Raw genomic sequence first — 23,546 nt, 5'->3', positions numbered from 1 at the left:
TTGCCAGGAAAACACAGGCTCCTTGGCATCACACTGTGGCTCTTCTTTTAGCACTGTTGTTTCACCATAACAAAGGCAAGAAATGAAGGCAAGGGCTGGTGTGGGATGGTTTGGAGAGATGAAGGGGACAGTAGCGGCTTATCTCAGAGATGTGTTAGATCAGCATTTCTCATTCTTCTTGCTGGGAAATTCTCTTAACTCCAGTCACATCTGGAGACTGCCAAACTGGGAATAGCTGATATGTTAGCAATGTGCTTGAAATGATAAAAATCCAAATTCTTTTCCCCGAGTTTCAAACAAATCCGCTCCATTAGACTTTTAGCAATAGGAATGCTTTTTTAAAAAAAAACTGAGCATAGAAATAACAAAAAGCATAATTATTCTGATAAAAGGTTGCTTCAAAGGCTTACTATAACATTTGTTTTTCTTTTTAAATACATAGCTCTGGGGATTGTGTGATAGGTAGCATTCAGCGGGACCTTCTTTTGTAGTCCTAGAAAGGGGAGGGAAACCACAAGGAACAGGGCTTATCCCATGTTCCTATTGCTTTCTGTAGAGGAGCCTTGAAACAAAATATCTGAACTTGGAAAACATTGGGAATGTTCCAAATCAATCAAATAGGAAATGAAATGAACAGGCTTTCGAGCAGAACGTCCCTGAACCCTGAGACTATCAGAGATAGTCTTTGACTAAGGAGAAACCTAGCTGCCACTCAGTCCTGAAACTCAATCCTGAGTGAATCAACAATTTTTAGGTTACTATCAAAAGTTTATTGGGAGGATGGGTTGATCTGTAGGAAATAAAAATCATTAATTAGTTTTTAATTAAATGTTCAACAATATTTTGTTTGTGTTTTGAACATCAGATCTTTTTTGTTTGCTACTGCACCTTATTTTATGTTGGTATGTGTATTGTTCTTTGATCTTTGCTAGGGTTCTGTTTCATTTTAAAACCATAATACAATGCCGTGTTTATAGAACCTGTGTTCATGCAATGAATGGAGTTTGCCTGTTTTCCTATCCAGTTGCTTCTCTCTGCTCTCTGCCTCTCCTTGGCCCTGGATGCTACCCCTGTGTCGAAAGAGCAAAGCAGAGGAACAAAAGGAAGAAGGAGAGGCTCAGCCAAAGCCAGGGAACATCATCTGCGGGCACAGAAATCCTCGCCTGACCCTGTGCTGAGGGTAAATCTGGGGGCCCTCACCGACTACACCTTTGTGGAGGATTATGAGCGGAGCATTCAGGAGATGGTTAACCAGCTGCGAAATAGCTCTGAGCTGCTGGATAGTAAATGCCAGGTCAATCTGAGACTCTGGATGTCGAACAAGAGGAGTTTGTCTCCATGGGCCTATAGGTGAGGCGGAACAAAGTTTGGTAACTGAGGGAGTCCCCCCCCTTGCTCCCTCTCCCTCCCTCTCTCTCTCTCTCTCTCTCTCTCTCTCTCCCTCTCTCTCTTTCTCCCACTCCCTCTGAACCTCTCAGCTTTGTCAGAGTTATGATGCTATAGTATTCTATTGTCAACTCAACATGATGGTCAAAACAGTCCTTGAGTCCTGGTGATTGGAAAAATCCTTGCAATTTTCTTGACAAAATTTCAGAAGTGGTTTGTTGTTTGTTTGTTTGTTTTGTTTTATTAGTTTTGTATGCCGCCCACTCCCGAAGGACTCTGGGTGGCTCACAATAAAACAGGGAAAGGGGAATAAATAAGACAATACAAAAAATTTAAAAATGCACAACATTCACAATTGAAGCGGGGCTGGATATTTCAACAGCCCCCAGCCTGTCAGAACAGCCAGGACTTGGTAGCTTTACGGAAGGCCGGGAGGGTGGTAAGGGTCCGGATCTCCACAGGGAGCTCGTTCCAGAGGGCTGGAGCAGCAACAGAGAAGGCTCTCCCCCGGGGGATTGCCAGCCGACATTGACTGGCAGATGGAACCCCGAGAAGGCCAAGCCTGTGAGATCGAATCGGTCTTTGGGAGGTAATTGGCAGGGGGCGGTCTCTCAGGTTTGCCATTGCCTCCTTCCTAGGGCTGAGAGAGAATGACTGGCCCAGAGTCAGCTACCTGGCTTCGTGTCAAAGATGGGACTCTAATTCATAGAGTCTGGTTTCTAGTCTGATTCCTTAACTACTAGACCAAATTGTCTCTTCAGGAGAGAATTTTGCGATTAAATTTAGATTAGTCTCCCTGCCTCGTTTAGATTACACATTAATTTGTCAGGGCATTTGGGTACAGTGGGTCCATCAACACCAGCAAAAATATTCACTTTTTCTAGTGTAAGAGGTCCAACATCAGCACTTGAGTAGAAATTGGGACTTTATTGGAACCCAAAAATGGTTTTGTTGATCCTCTCATTCAACAAAGGGGGAAATATGAGAAATCCTATTGCCTCTGGGGATTAGAGGAATGTAGCTTAACTGTGTTTAATATTGCTCAGACTGCTAAGGATCATCTGAACAGCAAGGTTATATTTCATTCTATATATTAACTGGATTGGATTAGAATAGCATACGTATATGGTCCAGTCACTGTGTGTTCTTATTTAGAATCTTGCCCTGGGAACAGCTTCGGTGCTATTTTCCTAAATAACTATTCTAAGTAAAAATATTTTGACTGCTATTAAGAGATTGAAATTGAAATAGGAAAATCAAAATTATGAACTTTGATCTAAAACTGAATTTTACTATAATGCAGCCACATGTAACCCCAGACTTCAGTGATCCGTTTAATGCTTCAGGTGCATTAGCCAACTCAACTCACCTGGGATAGAGTAGGATGTAACAGAACCTAAAATAGAACTAGTATTAATCACTGGTTTAATTATTGTACATTGGAACCCTTGAACTGTCCAGAGAAGAAGGGACAGGAAGGAAGCTATCTTGGCATCATCAAAAGATGAGTCCTACATCCAAAAAGTGCCCCAGCAGCACAGTGGTGGGTTCCGGATTGTTGCAACCAGTACGGTGCAATGGGACCGGACGTCCACCACATGAACACGTGCAGCACACGTGCAGAGCACGCGCATGCGTACTTATCACCCGCCACGCTCCGTGATGCCTCCGCGACACTCCAGTTGCTTGGCGGAGTGTCACACAGGTGCCATACGCTCTGTGCAGGTGTGCGGAATCCCTGAACAGCTCAAATGCAGGTAAGGAACGCAGGCGGGTCGGCAGGTCCTCTGGAACACCATACCAGAATGGTACCTGGTGCTCCCGGCAGGCACCAGTAAACCTGTACCGGGGCTATCAGGTGGTAACCCACCACTGCAGCAGCAGCATGTACTATTGATGATAAAAGAGGGCTCACAGGGAATCTTCATTTAATGACTACTTATTCAGTGACTATTTGAAGTTACAATGACAATGAAGAAGGTCCATGGTTGTCATAGCACTCCCCATGACTAAGGCACTTAGCAAATGACTCACAGTTACAACAGCCATAGCATCCCAAAGTCATGATAGCCATTTGTGACCTTCATTGTTGGTTTCCAACAAAGTCAATGGGGAAGCTGGCAGGAGGTCACAGTGATGATATGAAGCATGTTTAATGAGCACAACTAGAATGGCTACAATTGCCATTGTAAGTCAGCCTATTGATGCTGCATATTACAATTGTGTTGCTTAGTAGTTAGTCTCGGTTATATCATTAAGCCAGGACTCTCTGTTCTTGTAATGAACGTAAAAACGAATCATCAAACTGAATCTTCCAACTAGCAGAGCCTATATGCAGCGGTGATTCTGCAGCTCACTCATAAGCAAACCTGAATTAGTTAAAATATTCAATACTGCCCAATATTCAGATCAAGATGATGTTCAGGGTTGTCTGAGTTTGTAGCGCTGTGTCCTCCCCACAGTAAACAGTTTGTGAGTTTACTGAATTTCTGAACATTGAACAAGTAATTTCATTCATCCACTAAGAACTGGAGATCCCAAATTCAAAGAGGTCCAGAAGAAAAAGAACTGAATTCATTTATACTTTGCTTCATGGGAAGCAAAGGATGCAGTCTATCCCATCATTTCCAGTGGTGCATGGAATCACTGTTGCTTCGCTGGCATTTAGCTTTGCTCAGTAATGATACATCAGTGCTTAGTAGGATCAGAGGTACCAGTTTGTGACCTATAATTGTCAGTAACAGCAGCAATAGCCATGAAACGTGCCACCTAAGCTACAAGGGCTTCTGGGCAGCTATTTCTAAGCCCAGCTCTGGTTCTAAGAAACTGTCACAGCATAAGAGAATTCCTGGAATTGGCCATGGAGGTACAATTCTCTGTTTACTTCTGCAGCTTAGTTAAATAATTGTAATAGAATTGCATCATTTTCTGGAACAAATCTGATTGTTCAAAAAGAAGGCATTCATCTAAATTAGTTAGTCATTCCCAATCTGAGAATTATAACTCCATGAATTCTTAGCTGGCAGGGCCATTAATTGGGAATTCTGGAAATCTGCATCTCAACACTTCTAGAAGGTACCAGATTGGGAAATGTTGCTTGCGCTCCCACAAGTGGAAGACATTGCCTATTGCAACAATTTTCTATGTGGTAGATGTTTGCTCTACTGCCCCTCTTGTCGAACCATAATTCTTCCCATGAGCAAACCCATTACATGCAGATATCCTTCCTATCTGGAAAATAGAATTTTCTAATGGGACAAAAAACTCCATGCCATTTCCTTACAAAAGCTTTGGGGAACTACAACTGGTAGCTGTGGTTTGCCATTATTCTGGGATATTGTCCAGTGATGCGATATCATCCTAGTCCCAGCCATCCTCTGCCTTTAAAAGGGAAACAGTGATTTACAGTGTTTTGTTTCTGGTATCAGGGAAACCTGGTCTACTCATTATGGGACAGAGCATATTACTTCTGCTTTCACTTTTCATCCTCAACCCAGGAGCCTTGGCAGGCAGCCGCTTTTGTGACAAGTTATTTTTGTGTTGAATTTATGTTAACATAAATGCCAACATTTTTAACATAAATTCAACACACAAAAAAAGTGATTTACAGTGTATACGGGCAGGCATGTTACATAAGACGGCACCTTCTCAGTCAAACGTATTTTCCTGGCATTGTGATGCCCAGAAAAAGCAGGAGCTCCTTTAAAGAAACATGGATGTCAAGAATCACTTTTTCATTTCCATATTCAGACTCCTGCACAGCCCTACTGGCCATCAGGAAAAATATCCATGTTTTAATGTCAACCTGTTTTCCTTTAGGATAAACCATGATGCATCCCGGGTTCCAGTTGACATCCCAGAGGCACACTGTCTGTGCGCAGGGTGCATCAATCCCTTCACCATGCAGGAAGACCGCACCATGGTCAGCATTCCTATCTATAGCAAAATCCCGGTGCGACGGATGCTGTGTGAGCCAAGTAAGCCTCACAGGAAGAAGAGAAAGTGCCACAAAGAGTACAAGATGGTTATGGAGACCATTGCTGTGGGCTGCACTTGCATCTTCTGAGGACCCAGGAGGAATGGACTTCCTGCTCTTATGGCTAAAGTACTGTTTTTGCTCTTCTGAACTGCTCTGTTCTTTTGCCAAATGAGGAAACACCAATGTACTTTTAGATATTGAAGTCACTTGCTCTTTTTTTTTTTTTTTTTTTTTTTTAAACTGTTTATTTCATTTTCATTTTCATTTTATACAATCACTTATATACTGTGCATTTAAAAAAAAAAGGGAAAATTAATGAACACAACTCATCTTCCACCATAGAAAACCAACATAGCACTTCAATCCCCCATACACCCTTTCTTCTCCCCCTCCAACTTTCATTCCTCCCCTCCAACATTCCCCTCTTCTACTTCCCTTCCCCCTCAAACATTCCTTTCTCCCCTTCCCTCCATCTCACCCTCCTTACATTCCCCTCTCACTCCCTCTTTACTTCTCCCTCTTCTTTCCCTCTACTCCTCACTTTGGTGTATCTCTACAATTCATTAATCTATTCAGTTTATAAGAAAAATGAAAAGAAAAAAGAGAAAATAAAAGAAAAAAAAGAAAAAAAAAGAAAAGAGAGCAACAGTATACAAGTGCATTCTTATTGTTCTGAAAATTGGGACTGTATTTCCACCCTCCCCCCTCCCCCCCTAAACCCCCCTCCCTAACCCCCTTTCGGCTTCCCAGGTCCCATACCCGGCATAACTTTTTATCAAGCACAGTCTCGAGTATATTAAAATCAAATAACTTTAGAATTAAAAGATAAAAGATAAATGAAAAACAAAAAAAAAGGAAATAGTAAAAAAAGAAAAAAAAAACCACACACACACACAAAAAAAAGGAAAAACGGGAAAAGTCAACAAATTCTCTACATTAAACTCAGCTTCCCATCATTTTTAAATCTTAAACAATGTACCTCATTCCTAATTTCAGTTATTTTATTACTTGCAGGATTTCAAACTATATTGAAACCAAGTAAGTTAATTAAATGGAATTCCAGCGAAGGCCTTATCTCTTTATCTAAATATCCAAACCTTTGATTTATCTCTTTTACCTCCTTCTCTATTAAACCATTTAAACATTCAAATACTTCTCTCGGTTTCCTTTTCCAACTCCTCCCATCCTGCCTTTACCCGTGTCCATATATATATTTTATATTCATCCGTACTCCTCTTATATTTGCTTCACCTTCCTGCAGACTCTATAGGTATATCTTTCCAAACATTATATTCAAATAACAATTTATACAAAGATCAGCTTACTTTCTGTCTCAAAATAAACTCTACTTAAACCTTCACTACCCTCCCATCTACCCCACACTTCCTGGCTCCATTCAACCCGAACCACAATCCAAGAAGATCACGATCTCCGCTCTCCTCACCCTAAAAAATAAATCATGAACAATTAAGTAGAAATTCAAAGTTATCCATCAAATCCTGTTTAAATCCCATACAATATATATTCCAAAATCATCGCCACTTCTTTCAGTCTCTTTCAGTCTCAATGTCTCTTCGTCAGTATGCAACTATACCGTTTTACCCAAGACAGAAATCACAAAGTATTATTCAGATTAAAAATTAAGCAAATGTTTTAGAAGCATAACTAAGTCTTTATTCTCTACTCTTCTGCCCTTCCGGAGGGGGAAAGCAATGCCTCTCGCCTTGTAGCCACGTGTTCCGCTGTTTCTCTTCTCTTTCTCCTTGTCTTTCTCCATGTCCGGGTAATTCAGGAAGTCCCGCCTTCAGAATATTGTAATAGAAATCTCGGGCTTCCCAAGCAGAGTTGAGGCAATGTTTTTGGTTATCAAATGTAACAGTAATACCAAACGGCACTTCCCATCTGTATTGTATCTGAGAGTTTCTGAGTTCCTTAGTTAAGAAGGCATAGTCTCTTCTGGCTCTTAATATTTGAGGTGGTATTTCTTTGAAAACAATCAAGTCCTGTCCATCAATTCGCAGCCTATTATTGTAGAACTCCTGTATTATCGCATTTCTGGATTCTCTTGTGGCAAAATATATAATTATGTCCCTCGGAAGTTGTCGCTGTTTTGCTACGTACGAATTATGGCGATAGATTTTTTGAATCTGCCAATCAAAGTTAAGTCCCGGACTTCCCACTGAGCGACTAAAAGCCTCAAAAAATGTCTGTTTCAAATTCTCCTGCTCATTTTCACGCAATCCCCTAACTCTTATTGCAGACTCAGTCTTCTTATAATTTATCATGACAAGTTGTTTTTGCGCAATTTGGATTTCCTGTTGTAATATTTCAATTTTAGATGTCAGGTTGGAATTAGCTTCTTCCAAAAGTTCCAATTTATCCTCCATTCCAGCAATATAATCTGTCATAACATTCATAACCTCGATCATATCCTCCTTTGTTTGAGCAATTTTGGCATCAAGTCTGTCATAAAAGTCTGAAATAAATTTTTGCATTTCCTCTCTGAACTCTTTAAGGATTTCAAAAAAAAATTCTTTCGTTAGGAAATCTCCAGTAGAGGGCGTAGAAGGCAAGGACAGCGGCTTTGTAACAAATGCCTGAGATGAGCGTCTGGGTTTCGATTTCGGTGCCATGATAAAAAGGGAAGCAAACAGAGTCTCTGCTCACGTTAATTTGAGATAAGGTAGTTTCAACAAACCCCTGGCAATCAATAAAAAGAAATCTTCGAGCGAACAGGGCTAATTAGTTTGTAATCCCTTAAGTCTGTCCAGGAGGTTAAAGATATATCGTTATAGCAAATGCGGAAGTTACAAAATCGCCATTTTTTTTTAAAGAAAAAAAAAGGTTAAACAAAAGGAGTCTTTTATAAAATTGAAGCTGGTATTTTAAATAGAGAAAAAGGAAAAATTCACAGGTATGTTCACTGCCCGGATTGATCTTAAATAGGTTAATTACAAAGGCTTGTTCTGGGGGGGGAAGTAACTCGCCTAGAGCTGAAAAAAAAAAAAAACAGCTGAGAAGATCTGGCCGGAGTAAATGACTCAGCTTTCGTTGATTCACTCTCTTTCGTTCGCAGCCAAAAAGAAAAAAGGCTACGAACTTCAAAGAGGACTCTAACTGGCTGAGGGACCCTCCCTACTTTTTCCTTGCCTGGAAAAAGAGATATCTAAGATCTTAAATAGATATACGAACCAGAACTCTGAGGGCAGCTTCATTAAGCTGCCGACGGCGGCAAGAACCTCCCCCGGAAACCGAAGTCACTTGCTCTTGATTGAGCCACGGTGGCACAGTTAAGAGTGCAGTACTGCAGGCTACTTCTGCTGACTGCCGCCTGCCTGCAATTTGGCAGTTTGAATCGCACCAGGTTCAAAGTTGACTCAGCCTTCCGTCCTTCCAAGGTCGGTAAAATGAGGACCTAGATTGTTGGGGGCAATAGGCTGACTCTGTAAACCGCTTAGAGAGGACTATAAAGCACTGTGAACCAGTATATATGTTTAAGTGCTATTGCTCAGCTGACATATCTGCATTACCTTCAAGAAGGCTGGCAATATATACTGTATGTATGTATGTATATTGATATACATATAAACAGGCAAATTACTCATTAATGCTTTAGGTCCAGTTTAAACAGTTCAAGCTACTTCCTCACTTAAATAACACTTGCTGTGATGCTCTAGCCACAGTTCCCACTTCCATTTTTCCCCCTTATCTGGCATCCTTGTTTGCTTAGGAATTTAGAGAAAAAACAGAAGACAGATTATTGGTTAAAATGTATTTTCAGGCCTTCAGACTAGTGTCAATTTAGCTTATAAAGTTGAGTTTGGACCGAACTTTTAGAGATGAATCAATATATAGAGCAGTATGTCATTGTTGTGTGTGTGTTCAAGTTAGTTTTTAATTCCTGGCAACTACCTGGACAATTCCATGGAGTTTTTCTTGGCAAGATTTTCATAAGTGGGTTTTCCATTACATTATTCCTAGGGCTGAGAGAGCGACTGGCCCAAAATCACCCAGTTGGCTTCATACATTCAAAAAACGCCTTTCAGAGCATCCTTTTTACACAGTACTGGGACACTGAATATAAAACACTTTGGCATAACTAACAAGCTGGGTCCACACTTTGTAGAGTTCATATGCTTGATTACGAAAGCATACTTGATTGGGTCCACAAAAACATAAGCCTAAGCCCACTAGGGTTAGCACAATGAGAACCTACTCAACAGTTGAAAGGTTAGAGTGCTCCATTGCCTCTCAAGTCATAGCAGAGAACGAGTCTAAGTGTTGAGCAACGGAGGAAAGTTGAGCATCGGAGAGGCTCTTTAAATCAAGATTGTTTGACAGGCTACTATTCAGTAGCTAGAGGAACATTAAGGATGTTATCCATACCAAGAGTTAGACTGAGAAGGCAGCAAGAGAATCCTGCCTACTACTATGCACACACATTGTGATGGACCCAAGTATCTCTAATAACCTCATTTAATACCCTATCCTTCACAATGGAGGGGAATCACAGTTCTGGGGCTGAGCATGCAGTCGTTTTGCAGAAGGGCCCAGATTCAATCTCTGCAGTGTGTGTGGAGTGGTGGTGGTGGTGTCTCCAATAGCATGACTGGGAAACATCCTGATGTGGGATAAGCTGAAGAACTGCTATAATGCAGACAAAAAAACACATCAGTGCTGCCTGTTCTGTAGAAAGGAAGCTTGCCTTATTCAAGATGGTTTGCTCCACAGGAAGAGGAGCCAGAGTCCAATCCTTGGGTTCTGTATGTAAGTGGTGGGTTCCTACCGGTTCAGCTGAACCGGTAGTGGTTTGGCAGCCTAGGTTGCTGGAACCAGCAGCGACCCAGGCCTGCCATGGTCCCGAACTGGTTTCCCAGCTGGCACCATAGGTGCTATCATTTTGTTTTTAAGTTCTGCACATGCACAGAACAATTTTAATTGCACTGTGCACGCACACAAGCGCAAAGCACGCACACGAGTGAACCAGCAGTAGTGCTGGCCGGAATCCACCCCTGGTACGTTAAGTCTAAGAAAGATTCCCATTTGAATCCTAGGTGAGCTGTTTCCCCAGAAACAATTTTTCATGGATGGAATGCAGTGCCGTTACGGTGATGAAGCAACAGAATAAAATAAAGGGAGTTACCCAATGAGATGCCAAGAAGTACTGATATAACTGTAAGCAACTGGCTTTTGTACCTGCCAAGCCCCTGCTGCACCTTTCTTTTTAATTATTTTTGTTAAGCGAAAATATGGGCATACTTCCAACTTCATCTGCCTCCATCTTATGGGGGCCCCAGAGGCATTAATTACAAAAATCTCCTGAAGTCTTTCTAAACATTACATATGAACACTGCAGCCTAGTGCTTTGTTTAGAAGTCCATCCATCTACACAGGTATAGGATAAGTGTTAAGTTGATCTAGTAAAGTGAGATCAACTGAATGACAGGGAATAGTGTCTCAGTTCACCCTGACCATGGAATATTTTGAGTCCAGCCTCATCGACTGTGGCAAACATTTTGTGAGAATACTCACAATATGCCAACATTCCAGATCTGCCAACCAGCTGCAAACAGTTTGCTATCCTCGATCTAAGATTTTTGTCTATGTGCCAGAACGTCACAACTTCAAAAGAAACAAGCTGATAACTTTATTTTCATTTTCTCAGTTCTTCCCCGCCAGCTAAAGGCTATGACTCAAGGCACAGTGAAATACATCTCATTACAGACTAGCTGGGCCTACATCTATTTAGCTGCTTGGTCATAAAGTGTGTTGCTCACCCGGATCTGCAAACAGGTCATTGATTTAACAAAGTTCATTAAAGAAAACATTACCAATATCCACACTGTACATAAGCTAACAATTGAAACCTTCCATTTCTATAAAGAAAGATAGGGAACCTCGCCGTTTGATTGCATCTGGAATTAGCAAAAACAAGTTATCCTTTATCCTACACAGCTATTTTATGGGGCTATTTTATTCAAGCCCCAAATCCAGTCCTTTTTTCCAAGATTTACAGAATCGGCTTGATCAAATGGCTAGAGTATTGTGGAATCTACTCAGGAAAATTCCAGAGCGTTAGTTCAACTTGGGAATCAAAGAAATCTTTTTTTTAAAAAAACCAAATGCTGGCGGGCAGCATGCTTAATCTATTCCCAGGGAAAAGGCCCATGGGATAGCTGGCAGATCAGCCTTAATTGTGCATGTATGTTTATCAGGATAGTGGATAAAAAGTTACATGATTCGTTAAGCTGTTTAGCTTTTCTCACAGTAAATGTTCCAACACAAAGTCTTTTGCTTCACCACCATGGGGCTTTGTAATAAACACAAGGGAATACAGTGTTGGGATGCCAGGAAAACCAAGAACTCATACAATCCTAAAAATACAATTTCCTTTAGCTTAGGAGATGAAGTACAAGGTCCAGTCCAATATAAATTATTTGGGAAGGCTGCAGACACAAGAAGGAAGTTTGAATCCAAAGTTGTTGCCTGTTGGGTGATATACACAATTGGACTGTATGAATATGATTCAGCAGGTAAAGTAAAAGTCAAATGACACTATTCGGTTTCAATCCTCTTCCATGATTACAGAAGTATCTTGAACAACTAGAAGTGGCAAAAATTCACAGACTCTCTGAAAGAGTGATGCTATGCTAAAGAGATTGCCATGACACAGATAACACAGATGAACATATAAATACACAGATTTGCCAGTGGTCTGCTTTGCTTCTGTTAAATTTGCAGTACAATTTATTCCTTAACTTAGAAGATTTGGGGATGGGTGGGACTGCAAATCTCAGCAGTTCTTACTACACTGATTGGGAATTCCAAATGCTGCAATCCAATATAATTGGAACACAGCAAGTCAAGAAATGGCACTTACAGTAGTAGCCTCAAATATCCACTTGGCTCTGCATGCAATAAAGTCTTGTCTCGCAGTGCTCCCTAAGTTCACAGCTCAGTCTTCATTTTGTGCATTAAGTCTTTCTGGTCTATTTTATCTACTTCACGATTCCACCGATTGTAGGCTAAGAGAGCCACATTTTTGGCTGCCACAGCAGACATCTCCATGGAGCTGGCTACCCACTCCATGGTGTTGAGGTAGAAGAGGCTGTCATGTAGGATAATTGGTGGGAGGCTCTTGACTGATCCGTAATTAGGACAGACCTGCCATTCTGTCACCTGAACAGAGTAATAAGAACGGAACAGCATCTTCAATTCTTGCTTCTCCAAAGGATGCTGAGAGTGGACACGCCACACAGCAGCTTCCTGGGGCTGCTTCCGCTTGAAGGTATTAGATAAGTTGACGGGGCAAATGTTATCCATGGAATTGAAGAAGAGGCCAGGAGCTTCTGTGGTGAGGACACTGGCAAAAGGGAAAAGCTTGGGGTCTGAGAAGCCAAAGTATGAGGAGTTGAGGTAGCCGTGAACAATGGAGGTGACTGTGGTGTGAAAAGTTCCAGGAAACTCAGCAATAGGAGGATCAAAATTCTGAAAGGTAATATTGTTCTTGCTGTCATGTAGTTGAGTGGCAATGACCACGATGTCATAGAAGTTGGAACCTGGACCGTCTTCATTTTCATAGTGCACTTGGTAGAGGGGTTTTCCTTCTGGATAAAAATGCACCGGGGGGGGGGGGGAGGAAACAGTAATTCAGACAGCTAGCAAGCAAGTCACCATCATTATCTAAGAAGCTGAATAGATGAGATTTCAAAGAGAAACAATTCTGCTAAGACCTCATAGTTTGCCCTGATTCTTGGTTGATCCATTGTTTCAACAGCTCATTCATTGCCTGTTGGTTTTATTTTTGAAGACCAACTTGATTAGCTAAACCAGCTACAATAAGCACTCGCACAACCCTTAAAAGTAACAGATAGGAACTGATCAAAGGGCAGAGGCAGGATTTCCCTGACTGGTCACAAATAAAGGAAATTTATTGTAGTTTTTGACTGGTAAGCGAAAATAATTGGGTTAAGTCTGCTGTTGTTACAGTTTGAGATATTTCATTCAAAAACTATGGTATTTTTTGGAGTATAAGACACACCTTCCCCCCCCCCCCCCAAAAAAGAGTGTGGAAGTGTTAGTGCATCTTATACACCGAATACAGCCATTTTTGGCCTCCGGAAGCCCCATCCTCCTATCCCAGTTTTTTGAAAAATGGGCTGTTTTCCGCAAAAATGAGGCTTTTTTTGCCTTCTCTCAGCCCCCAGCAGCACTCTGCAGGCTTCAGCAGGGCTGGGACAAGGCAAAAACTTTTTTTTCTTACTTACCTCTTCAAAATCTTGGTGTGTCTTATACACCGGTGCGTCTTATAGTCCGAAAAATACGGTATATATTTTATCTAGGATGATGCTGGACAGTTCAAAGCAAGTCCACAATACCCTAAAATGATATAGCAGCAACAAGGAGGGTAACTTTCCGCAGAACACTACGGAGACTATTAAAGAAATACACAACTAAAAAAAGACAGGCAACTTTGTACTATCCAGTATTTAAGAGAAACAGTCATTATAAGGAACCTTATTATGAACACTCCCTCTTAACAGCAAGACAAAATATGCATTTATCTAGATACTTTTAGGAAGAAAAACACAGTATATGCCAATTATATTCTGTGTTGAAACTGGGTTTATTTGTTCAGGAGTGCCACATTTTTTCCTACATTTATTTTTTTAAAAAATCTCAACATCACTCCAAAATGTTAAATGTAGAATTCTTATAATAAATTTATAACCTAAGCTATTGATGTTTATATCCTAAAGTTTAATATCTTGGGTATTCAGTGGTGTTTGATACCCCTACTCTAACAGGTAGTGCTTCATTTACAATAGTTTATTTAGTGACGGTACAACAGCACTGAAAAAAGTGACTTGTGACCATTTTTCACGCTTATGACTGTTTCAGCGTCCCCGTGGTCACGTGATCGAAATTCAGATGCTTGGCAACTGACTCACATTTATGACGGTTGCAGTGTCCCATGGTCATGTGATTATCCTTTGAGAACTTCTGACGAGCAAAGTCAAAGGGGAAGCCAGATTCATTTAACAACCGTGCTAATAACTTAACAATGGAAATGATTCACTTAACAACTGCGGTGAGAAAGGTTGTAAAATGAGACAAAATTCATTTGACGACTGTCTCGCTCAGCAACATAACTTTTGGTCTTAATCAAGGACTACCTGTAATTGCAGCTAATAGAGCTTTAAAAAGAGAAAACTCGTTTCTTTAATGCATTAAAGTGTGTTCGGTCATGTGACCATGGGGACGCTGAAACGGTCACATAAGTGTGAAAAATGGTCACAAACAGTCACTAAATGAACTGTTGTAAATGGAGGACTAGCTATATATACCACGGAAGACTCAGCAGCCTCAGACAGTGATCTGCACACACACATTCACAGGTACAGACATTTGCACTGGGCCTGCAGAAAAGGGGAACAGCTGGGCACAAACAGATATCCACAACAACTGGGGAAATCTGCAAAGCAGCCACGCTGAGTTTTCCTGCAGATGTGGCCCTTACGTAGCTTTGAAGAGGGGTACCTAGTTTATGCTAATCTGCTTTGTGACACTTCGGTTCTAATGCTTTGTTCAGCCTAAGTAGGCCTCCTTCGATCATGTGGTGCAGTATCCGGTCAATATTCAATTGCATGTATCTCTCGGGCAGTGGTGGGCTGCAGGCGGCAGAGACGTACTGGAGCCTGCCCGGAGCACCGGGTACCGTTCCGGTAGGGTGCTCCGGAGGGCCCACCCACCCACCCACCCAAGCTCCTTACCTATCCTTTAAGCCTTTGGCGCTTCCGTGCATGCACATGGCACATACAGTGCCTGCACAACACTCTGCCAAGCAGCTGGAGCATTGCGGAGGCTTGCGAAGACATCACAGGCAGGTATGATGCATGTGCGTACTATGCATGTTTTTGCACATGCTGCGCGCGTCCATGTGAGCGACGCCGGCCCCATTCCAACCAGATATTATCTGAATATCTGAATTCAGGGATTAAACCAGAGGGGATACTGCGTGAATACAATGAACCATGTGTATGAGTGTGTTTGCTCCTTGCCACCACTCAGTAAAGGAACTCTCAGAAATGTTGTTTTTTTTCTGAAGAACCTTCCCTGAAAAGCAAATAAAAGACTCTGGAGGTGGTGAATTAGCCAGAGGTGCGAGAGAATGAAAATCTGTTGCATTTCTTTCCATTAAATCCTAGGGTTGATTCAACTCTTGTGCTACAATTCTCTCATAGAATCTCTTAACGACATTTCTCCAATATGCAGCACATCCAAATTGTCCTAAACAGCTTTTAAAGTTCAGTCTTCCGGATTTGAAGCGCACCCATACGAATGGGGAAATCTTGCAAAAGTGAGATCATTCAATTCATCCCAGCATGTTTACTTGGCCTGCAGCAGCTCTTTAAAATCTCAACTATCTGGAGATCTTTTGATCTCATTTTCAATCTTGGATGAAGATGGGTTTGCGCCTGGCCTACCTGAACTGTGCAGAGAGATAGCTGTCACCCTGGCATGGATTATGTTGGCTTTGGTTAGCTTCAGCAAGCCTGAGCACACCAGCTTGTTGCCACCTTCGACTGCCCATCGGTTGCCTTGTGCTCCTGCTAGCAACATGGCCCCTTAAAAAAGAAGTACAGAGGGAACAGCTGTCAAGAGAATGAACAAGCCAAATTGTAAACCACCAGCCTCCCCTACAACATATTTGTCTCCCAAGCCTGAGCAATGGCCTGCTGAAAAAAGGCTGGAGCCACAGGACATGGGTAGAACTCACCTGCAAATGCAGGCACCAGTATTGACTGGCCATAGTTGGCCCGGAGAATGGCCATGATGACATCATCAATGAAGCGTTGTGTGACACCCGCCTCCAGCAGGGACTCCACTACAGAGCGCTGCGTCATGTTGACAAAGGTGTCACCCCCCAGTGAACGCAAGAGCTCCTCAAGATGAGAGAATGCATAGCCGTGGGCCTGATACTTGTAGATTCTGTAGGTCGTTAAAAAAGGGGGGGGGGATTTAGAGCAGCAGGACTTCTCTCTTAGGAAAAGACAGCCCTACAAGGTAGACCAGACTAAGGAACCTTGGCCATGTAGGTCAGGGTTAGATTTATTGCAACATTTCTAGCAACAGATTTTACAAGGCAAAAGATGACTCCTCCTCCCTCTCTTCGTGTGCACTCAGGAGGGGCTTGTCTTAGAAGTGTTCTTCAATTAATTCCTTGGCCCGGCTCAAGTTTAACATAAATGGACTGCTGCCAACTTAGTGGCTCTTCGTCCTGCCCTTCAAGGCCATTCCCTATGACAGTGATGGCTAACCTTTTTGTCCTCACGTGTCAAAATTACACGGATGTGTGTGCCAGCATGCACGCATGTGCCCACCCCCCACAATGCAATGTATCCCACCCCCTGCGCATGCATGTATGACCTCCCGCATGCTCCCCCACCCCTCACGCATGCGCGCGACCCCCCCCCCCACGCCCCGTTTTGGGCCTAGCAGACCTCCTGAAGCCTTCTGTGCTGCAGCCCATTTTGGGACTAGCAGGCCTCCCTGAAGCCCCCCGTGCATACGTGTACGCCCCCAACCTCCTGGGCATGGGTGCGTGTCTCCTGCATGCGCATCAGAGATCTGAAAGTCAGCTGGCCGGGGGGAGGCGCACACACATGCGTGTTAGAGCTGAGCTGGGTGATGGCTTGCATGCCAGCAGAGAGGGCTATATGTGCCACCTGTGGCATGAGTGCCATAGGTTTGCCATCACGGTCCTATGCTCTTTACAGGAAGTCTTAAGAATCTCCTTTAGTTAGTTTACTTGATTGATTAGCCCTTGGGCCATATCAAAGTGAAGATTTCCAGACACAAATTATTACTAAAATCTGATAGAATACAATTTAAAGTAAAATTGGAATAAAATACAATAATTTAATATATAAACAAATAAAATACGATACAATTATATTTTGGTGTCCCCCCATCCCACGGTGTCCCTACCCCAATCAGTCCGACATATGCCGATCTCAATCAAACCATTTTGCTTAAGCACTGTGCTGTGTTAAATGTTATTTTCCAGTTCTGGCCACACATAAGGCAAGTTGTTTTGATATGGAGATCCCAATGGATCATTCGTTTGGTATATAGACCAAGGTATCTGTCTCTCACCTGTATAAGGATACAGGCAACAATTAAATAGGATGTGAGCCAGGTCTTCCCCCTCTGCCGCTCTGCAAATATAGAGACGTCCATTGTAGGGTAGAATGGAACCTCCCATATCTGACCATTGTGTCAAGCTGTTCGAATCTCGCTCGCATTAATAACTTCCTGAGATGTTTTGGCCATTGTAACTTTAAATAGCTGTCTAATTTGAAAAGTAATCTCCTTTATAGTACATTGCTACCACCTGGCTAGAAGCAAATTTGATCAAAGGAAGATGGTCCCATTTTTCTCTCACTGCCCTGTGATGGCCTCTTTGTTGCCTACCTCATGAACTTCTCCATTACTTCCTCTACCCACATTTGTAGACGTAGAAAGCTCATGCCATAGTGCCACCAGAGCCGAAAAAGGTTGAGCAGGTACCAGTCTGTCTCCTCAAGGACAAACTGCTCCCCAGTGAAGATGGCACTCTTTCCTGCCACTTCTCGGCGGTGTTTGAGTCCTAAAGAACAGAAAACAAGGTCCAGTAAGGTTGGCGTATATCCTTTTTACCATGATGGGCTTTGCAAAGGAGTTTACCTTCTTGATCTCCTTTACTGTCTACTTCTAACTTGCATTAATTCTGAGAAATCTTTTTCAGTTATGATTTTTAATACCGTTTCTCATTTGTTATCACACTTATTTGTGCTTCTTCCATTTTGGCACTGCAGAGCTCCATGACACTGGCCAGATTTTGTTACCACAAAACACCCACAAAAAATATGTTTCATCTTCATCTACAAGAGCGGATTGTATCTTAAAAAGCAGTGAAGACTGGTTAGGAAAATAAAGACAATTCCCAACCTTATTTAAAAGTAAAACAACTTGGGTTTCTGCTGGACTCTGGCAGAACTGTGTCTAGAATTAATTTGTCCTGATGGCATATTGCCTCTTATCACTTTCAGCCAGTGGTGGGTTTCAAAATTTTTTCGAACCTACTCTGTGGGTGTGGCCTCCTTTGTGGGAGTGGCTTGCCGGCCATGTGATCTGGTGGGAGTGGCTTGCCAGCCATGTGTTTTCTTTTGTTCCCTCTCTCTCTCTCTCTCTCTTTCCTTTCTTTTGTCTCTCTGTCCCTTTTTCCTTTTTTTCTTTCATCTCTCATTTTTTCTTTATTTTTTCTTTCTTCCTTTCTGTCTCTTTCTCTCTCTGTGTGAGTCTGTCTCTCTGTGTGTGTCAGTGGTGGGTTTCAAAAATTTTTGGAACCTCTTCTATAGGTGTGGCCTGCTTTCTGGTGGAACCTCTTCTAACCGGTTCGGTAGATTTGATGAACCGGTTCTACCGAACAGGTGCGAACTGGTAGGAACCCACCTCTGCTTTCAGCCCAAATCACACATTAAGATAGGTACCAGTCAATCGGTGCAAACCCAACTTTTAGCTAACAAGGTTGTGGTTAAGGGGAAAAAAGAGAGGTGTGAGACCTCTATATGCTTCCTGGAGTGTGACTGCAAGTGTGGAGTCTAAGTCCCATAAATAGTATAATATTACAGGATTGATTGTCTATTTTCAGTTTCGCACCAAGGCGGATTTAATAATTGGACGTTGTTGTTACAGTTGTTACATGATATTATATATTATTGTACATTAATGTACATTTCATTATATTTAATTTCCACCTTTCCTCCGAAGCAGTGGAAAGGCTCAGCTGAAGATAGCATATATTGATTTATTTATTAACCAAATTTATGGAGTTGCCCATCTCACTAAAAAACGACCACAACACAAACTCTCGGCAAAGGGCCAATAAGAATGGCTATCTCAATTTTGGAACCATTAAGCATGTTATATGAGGATTCCCCTCAATTTAGGTTCTCAAACTCCGCTAGAAGGCTGGGCTGAGAAAAGGAACTGGTCCAAAGTCACTCGATGAGACCCATGTTGCATTGTGGTTTGATCCTGGCTTTCAGTTCAGCGCTGCTTTATACTTAAACACCCATGGATCAAGCACATTGCCATGATGTACATCAGTGGTAGTCAACCTGGTCCCTACCGTCCACTAGTGGGTGTTCCAGCTTTCATGGTGGGCGGTAGGGGTTTTGTCTGATACCAAAGGACTTTCCTTTTTTAAAATTTAATTGACTTTTTAAAAAAAATTCATGGCATTATTTAAAAACATTTTCATTAGGTTTTCAGAAAATCACCATTACTGTGGAACCGGTGGGCGGTTAGAAAATTTTACTACTAACAGAGATACAAAAGTGGGCGGTAGGTATAAAAAGGTTTGACTACCCCTGATATACACAATGCATATATTCATATTGAACCATCACCATTCATTCACAAAAAGGAAGTATCTTAAGGGGGAGGGGGAACTTCCGAGTTGGAATCTCCCCCAAATAGTTCAATTGTATTCCAAAAGTACAAATAGGAATGGAATGTTTGGGCGGGAAATGACAGGCTGGAGTAGAACAAGTGAGTGAGCTCTGTTGTAACAGAACAATGATGAGTCTATATACCATGCCTGAGGAACCAAAGATCTGCCATACCATCCAAGTTCAGAGGCAATAAAAGAATATGCAGAAACCAAGATTGAAGTTCATATATCTAAATCAGGGATGTTAAACTTGCAGCCTGCAGGCCGGATGCATCACACGCTCCCCCCCCATTTTAGGGGGGGGGGAAGGTGTGATGTATCATGTGACAATAACGTGATGATCAGAGGTGGGTTCCTACCAGTTCACACCTATTCAGTAGAACCGGTTCGTCAAATCTACCGGACCGGTTAGAAGAGGTTCCACCAGTGGACCCGGAAAGCAGGCCACACTTACAGAAGAGGTTCCAAAAAGTTTTGAAACCCACCACTGCTAAAGGGTTAGGGGTGCAAGGATCTTGTAACTTGACAGCTTTAAGACTTGCATGCTTCAATGCCAGAGTTCCTGAGCCAACGTGACTGGAGGAGGAATTCTGGGAGTTGAAGTCTACAAGTCTTAAAGCTGTCAGGCTTGAAGACCCCTAGTTTTTTTTTTCTAAAGGGTTAGCGGTGCAAGGATCTTGTAACTTGACAGCTTTAAGACTTGCATGCTTCAATGCCAGAGTTTCTGAATAGCTACTTGGACCGACCTAAGTACTAATTCATAATTTCATATCCGGTCACATGGGCAAGCCACTCCCATCCAGTCACATGGGCAAGCCACTCCCATCCAGTCACATGGGTGGCATGCCACTCCCACAAAGGAGGCCACACCCACAGAGTAGGTTCGAACAATTTTTGAAACCCACCACTGGTGATGATGCTAGTTTGACACCCCTGATCTAAATGTTCAACCACACTTACCCAATTGCTGCACAAAATCCTCCATGTGTAAGTTGAGAGAATGGAAGAAAGCCCCCCCACTTTCGTAGGACTGTTTGTTGACTGTAACTGTGGCCAGGCGACCTCCCACCACAGCCTTTTCATACACGTCCATCTGGACCTGTGGCCCAAAGTGCTGCTGCAGGAAATAAGCCACCGAGGAGCCGCCAACTCCGGCCCCCACCACAGCTGCCAAGGGAAAGCAAGTGTGTTAAGAACCATCATAAAAAGATCAACCAATAGATACAGTTTCCCAGGAAACAGAGGACTGCTGAAACCACATCTCGGTCTAACAGCAGGGATTTAATAAAATAATAAAGAGAGCCAGTTTGCTCTGGTGCTTAAGACACCAAGCTAGAAAGCAGGAAACTAAGTTCTAGTCCTGCCTTAGGCATGAAAACCAGCTGAATGACTTTAGGCCAGTTACTCTCTCTCTCTGCCCCACCCAGCTCACAGTGTTGTTCTCATGGGGAAAATAGTTAGAAGAAGGAGTATTGTGTGTGTATTTGCTGCTCTGAATTATTTATAAAAAGTAATAAACGAGGGATATAGAAAAGAATAAAGCAGTTTTTCTGGTTAAGTCTCAGCCGTGGTGGCACTGTGATTAAAATGCAGTACTGCAGTGCTGACTGCCAGTAGTTCGATTTCCAATCGAACTTCAAAACTGGTATCTGACTGTGAAAACTATTTCATGGTTAGACCATGCTTCCTCAATCTCTCAGTGTGTTGGGACTGCCATTCTGAATTTCTAACCAGCCCAGTCAATTGCTGACAATTCTGGGTAGGGTAGATCCCGTGTACCTGACAGGCATCAATCATAGGGGTAAAGGGATGTGCTACCATCAGCGGCCCAGGGTGGAAATCTGCCCTCTGGTGTCTCTGTCAGCACAAGACACACACCCACAGCATTCGTATAAGAGAAGCAAAGATGAAATATACACACCGACCCTACCATTGGGCTGGCATTTTTTTTTTAAAAGGGCATCGCCGGATAAATTTCAAAGCACGTGTCGGAAATACGACAGCTCCAGGATGGCCATCAAAGCGCCAAGCCTAGAAGCCAGAACAGCTCTACATTCAGCCACTATCGCTGCTTTTACGCTCCTATTCCCCCAGCGCAAATGCGGGAAGCTCCAGCCTGTTTGGGCGCAGAAGCCCACTTTACGGGGGCCTGGTAGTGATGGTGGTGGTGAAGCTAACGCCACACGGAAAGCCGCGAATTGCCCGCTGCGATGAAAGAGCAACGCCTACCTATTTTGCCCGGCGGAGCTGCATCCCCTGCCGCAGCGAAGGAAGGCTCCGTTCTCATCCCCCCTACAGCTACGGCAAGAAACAAAAGCCACCGGGCAGGAGGAGGAGGCGGCTGAGCAAACTCTGCCATCATGGTGGCAGCGGGGAGACAAGACGGGCGGCGGCTGCAAAAGCGAGAAAGCGCCGCGGAACGGCGGAAACCAGCCCACCTCCCCCGGATGCTTCGACCGCAGTGGCCGGCGTGTTCGCAGCTTTCGGGCCCAACGCGCTTTCCGAGATTTGTCTTTTTTGGGGGGGGCGGGGGAGAGACGCAGCGGATCGTCGGGCTGTGCCTCCCGCGGGCTTTTTTGACCTTCGCGGCGCGGATCGCAGGCAGCGACGGCGAACGAAGCAACCTCTAATTAATCAAAAGGGGGAAGTCCTTTGGTAGCGGAGGAGGTCGCGTGTTCTGGCTCGCTCCAGTGTGAGCGCCCCTTGCAGGAAGGCCTGAAACGCCCAGTTGGTGAATGCGCTTTCAACTCGCAGCCCCCGAAATTCAAGTTTTCTGACAGAGACGCTTCCGGAAGCCGCCTCGATGGCCGGTTGCAAAAGCCGCGGTTCTCGGCGCCATAAGCGTGTGCTGCTTTCCCTGGTTAGCCTTACTGAGCCCTTTAGAGTGAAATCTCCACGCGCCTGTACAAAGGTGGTCCCTCCCCCTGTCATATAATATATCTGGGTATATGCATAATTTTGTATTTATTTGTTTACATAAACATGACAATTCAGTTCAAACCTATATCAATTCAATTCAATTCAATTATTATTATACAACATGTGTACAATGAGATTGGCTGACCTCCCTTGCCGTGTACCCCTCTCCCTCCAACACAATACAACTCACAGTGAAAGACAAAAAAATCTGTAGCCCAGTGAATCCTACTAGCAAACACCCGGCCCTATTGCACCATGTGAACTTATTGCACGCTGGCCCTGCAAGCCAATCATACTATGTTGTTGTAGAGTTATTTTTCATTCAGGAGTCTGACAGCCAGTGGTGGGTTTCAAAAATTGTTCGAACCTACTCTGTGGGTGTGGCCTCCTTTGTGGGAGTGGCTTGCCGCCCATGTGACTGGATGGGAGTGGCTTGCCGCCCATGTGACCGGATATGAAGATGCCGACGACACTTGTCAGAACCACCTTAAATTACCTCACACACAGCACTGGCACGCATAAGAATATGATGTAAACTTCTTTCTTAAAAGGCATCTTTGGTTTGAGTTAAAACAACTTCAACACACGCAATGTTCTGATTGCACCACAAGCGCAGTAGTCATCCTTACCTTTCAAAAGGCACTGAGTTTTATAAATAGGAGCATGATAGTGTAGAATAATCATATCCAAGGACCAGTGGTGGGTTTCAAAAAATTTTGAAAGCTCTTCTGTAGGTGTGGCCTGCTTTCTGGGTCCACTGGT

General features: G+C 43.1%; 2 protein-coding genes across 2 annotated transcripts; one reads left to right on the top strand and one right to left on the bottom strand.

Annotated features, from left to right (window-relative positions):
• The first annotated feature begins 932 nt into the window (after positions 1 to 932).
• On the top strand, positions 933 to 5,573 carry IL17B (interleukin 17B). The gene is made up of 2 exons (XM_087707828.1): positions 933 to 1,350; positions 5,206 to 5,573. The coding sequence occupies exons 1-2, from the start codon at positions 998 to 1,000 to the stop codon at positions 5,450 to 5,452; spliced, it is 600 nt and encodes a 199-aa protein (XP_087563954.1). The 5' UTR covers positions 933 to 997; the 3' UTR covers positions 5,453 to 5,573.
• Positions 5,574 to 10,988: 5,415 nt separating this feature from the next.
• On the bottom strand, positions 10,989 to 22,394 carry PCYOX1L (prenylcysteine oxidase 1 like). The gene is made up of 6 exons (XM_087709636.1): positions 22,095 to 22,394; positions 20,826 to 21,032; positions 17,843 to 18,017; positions 16,146 to 16,357; positions 15,853 to 15,993; positions 10,989 to 12,972 (listed from the first exon to the last, which is right to left on the bottom strand). Exons 1-6 carry the CDS (start codon positions 22,225 to 22,227, stop codon positions 12,314 to 12,316), a joined length of 1,527 nt encoding a protein of 508 aa, XP_087565762.1. The 5' UTR covers positions 22,228 to 22,394; the 3' UTR covers positions 10,989 to 12,313.
• Between the last annotated feature and the right edge of the window lie 1,152 nt (positions 22,395 to 23,546).

Source organism: Thamnophis sirtalis, unplaced genomic scaffold (genome assembly GCF_051295495.1).
Source record: "Thamnophis sirtalis isolate CommonGarterSnake01/CBP01778 unplaced genomic scaffold, rThaSir2_p1.2 scaffold_3, whole genome shotgun sequence".
In the NCBI taxonomy this organism is placed as follows: Eukaryota; Metazoa; Chordata; class Lepidosauria; order Squamata; family Natricidae; genus Thamnophis; species Thamnophis sirtalis.
The sequence above is the reverse complement of the archived record's forward strand: the minus strand, read 5'-3'. Positions and strand labels throughout refer to the sequence as shown.

Bases quoted from the DNA above. Each gene is read 5' to 3' on its own strand.
- PCYOX1L (XM_087709636.1), bottom strand. From the start codon at position 22,227: ATGATGGCAGAGTTTGCTCAGCCGCCTCCTCCTCCTGCCCGGTGGCTT. The intron at 21,033-22,094 runs GTAGGCGTTGCT...TTCCCTTGGCAG, and splicing joins AGCTCCGCCGGGCAAAATAG to CTGTGGTGGGGGCCGGAGTT. The intron at 16,358-17,842 runs GTAGGCAACAAA...AACGACCTACAG, and splicing joins GTAATGGAGAAGTTCATGAG to AATCTACAAGTATCAGGCCC.
- IL17B (XM_087707828.1), top strand. From the start codon at position 998: ATGGAGTTTGCCTGTTTTCCTATCCAGTTGCTTCTCTCTGCTCTCTGC. The intron at 1,351-5,205 runs GTGAGGCGGAAC...GTTTTCCTTTAG, and splicing joins TTGTCTCCATGGGCCTATAG to GATAAACCATGATGCATCCC.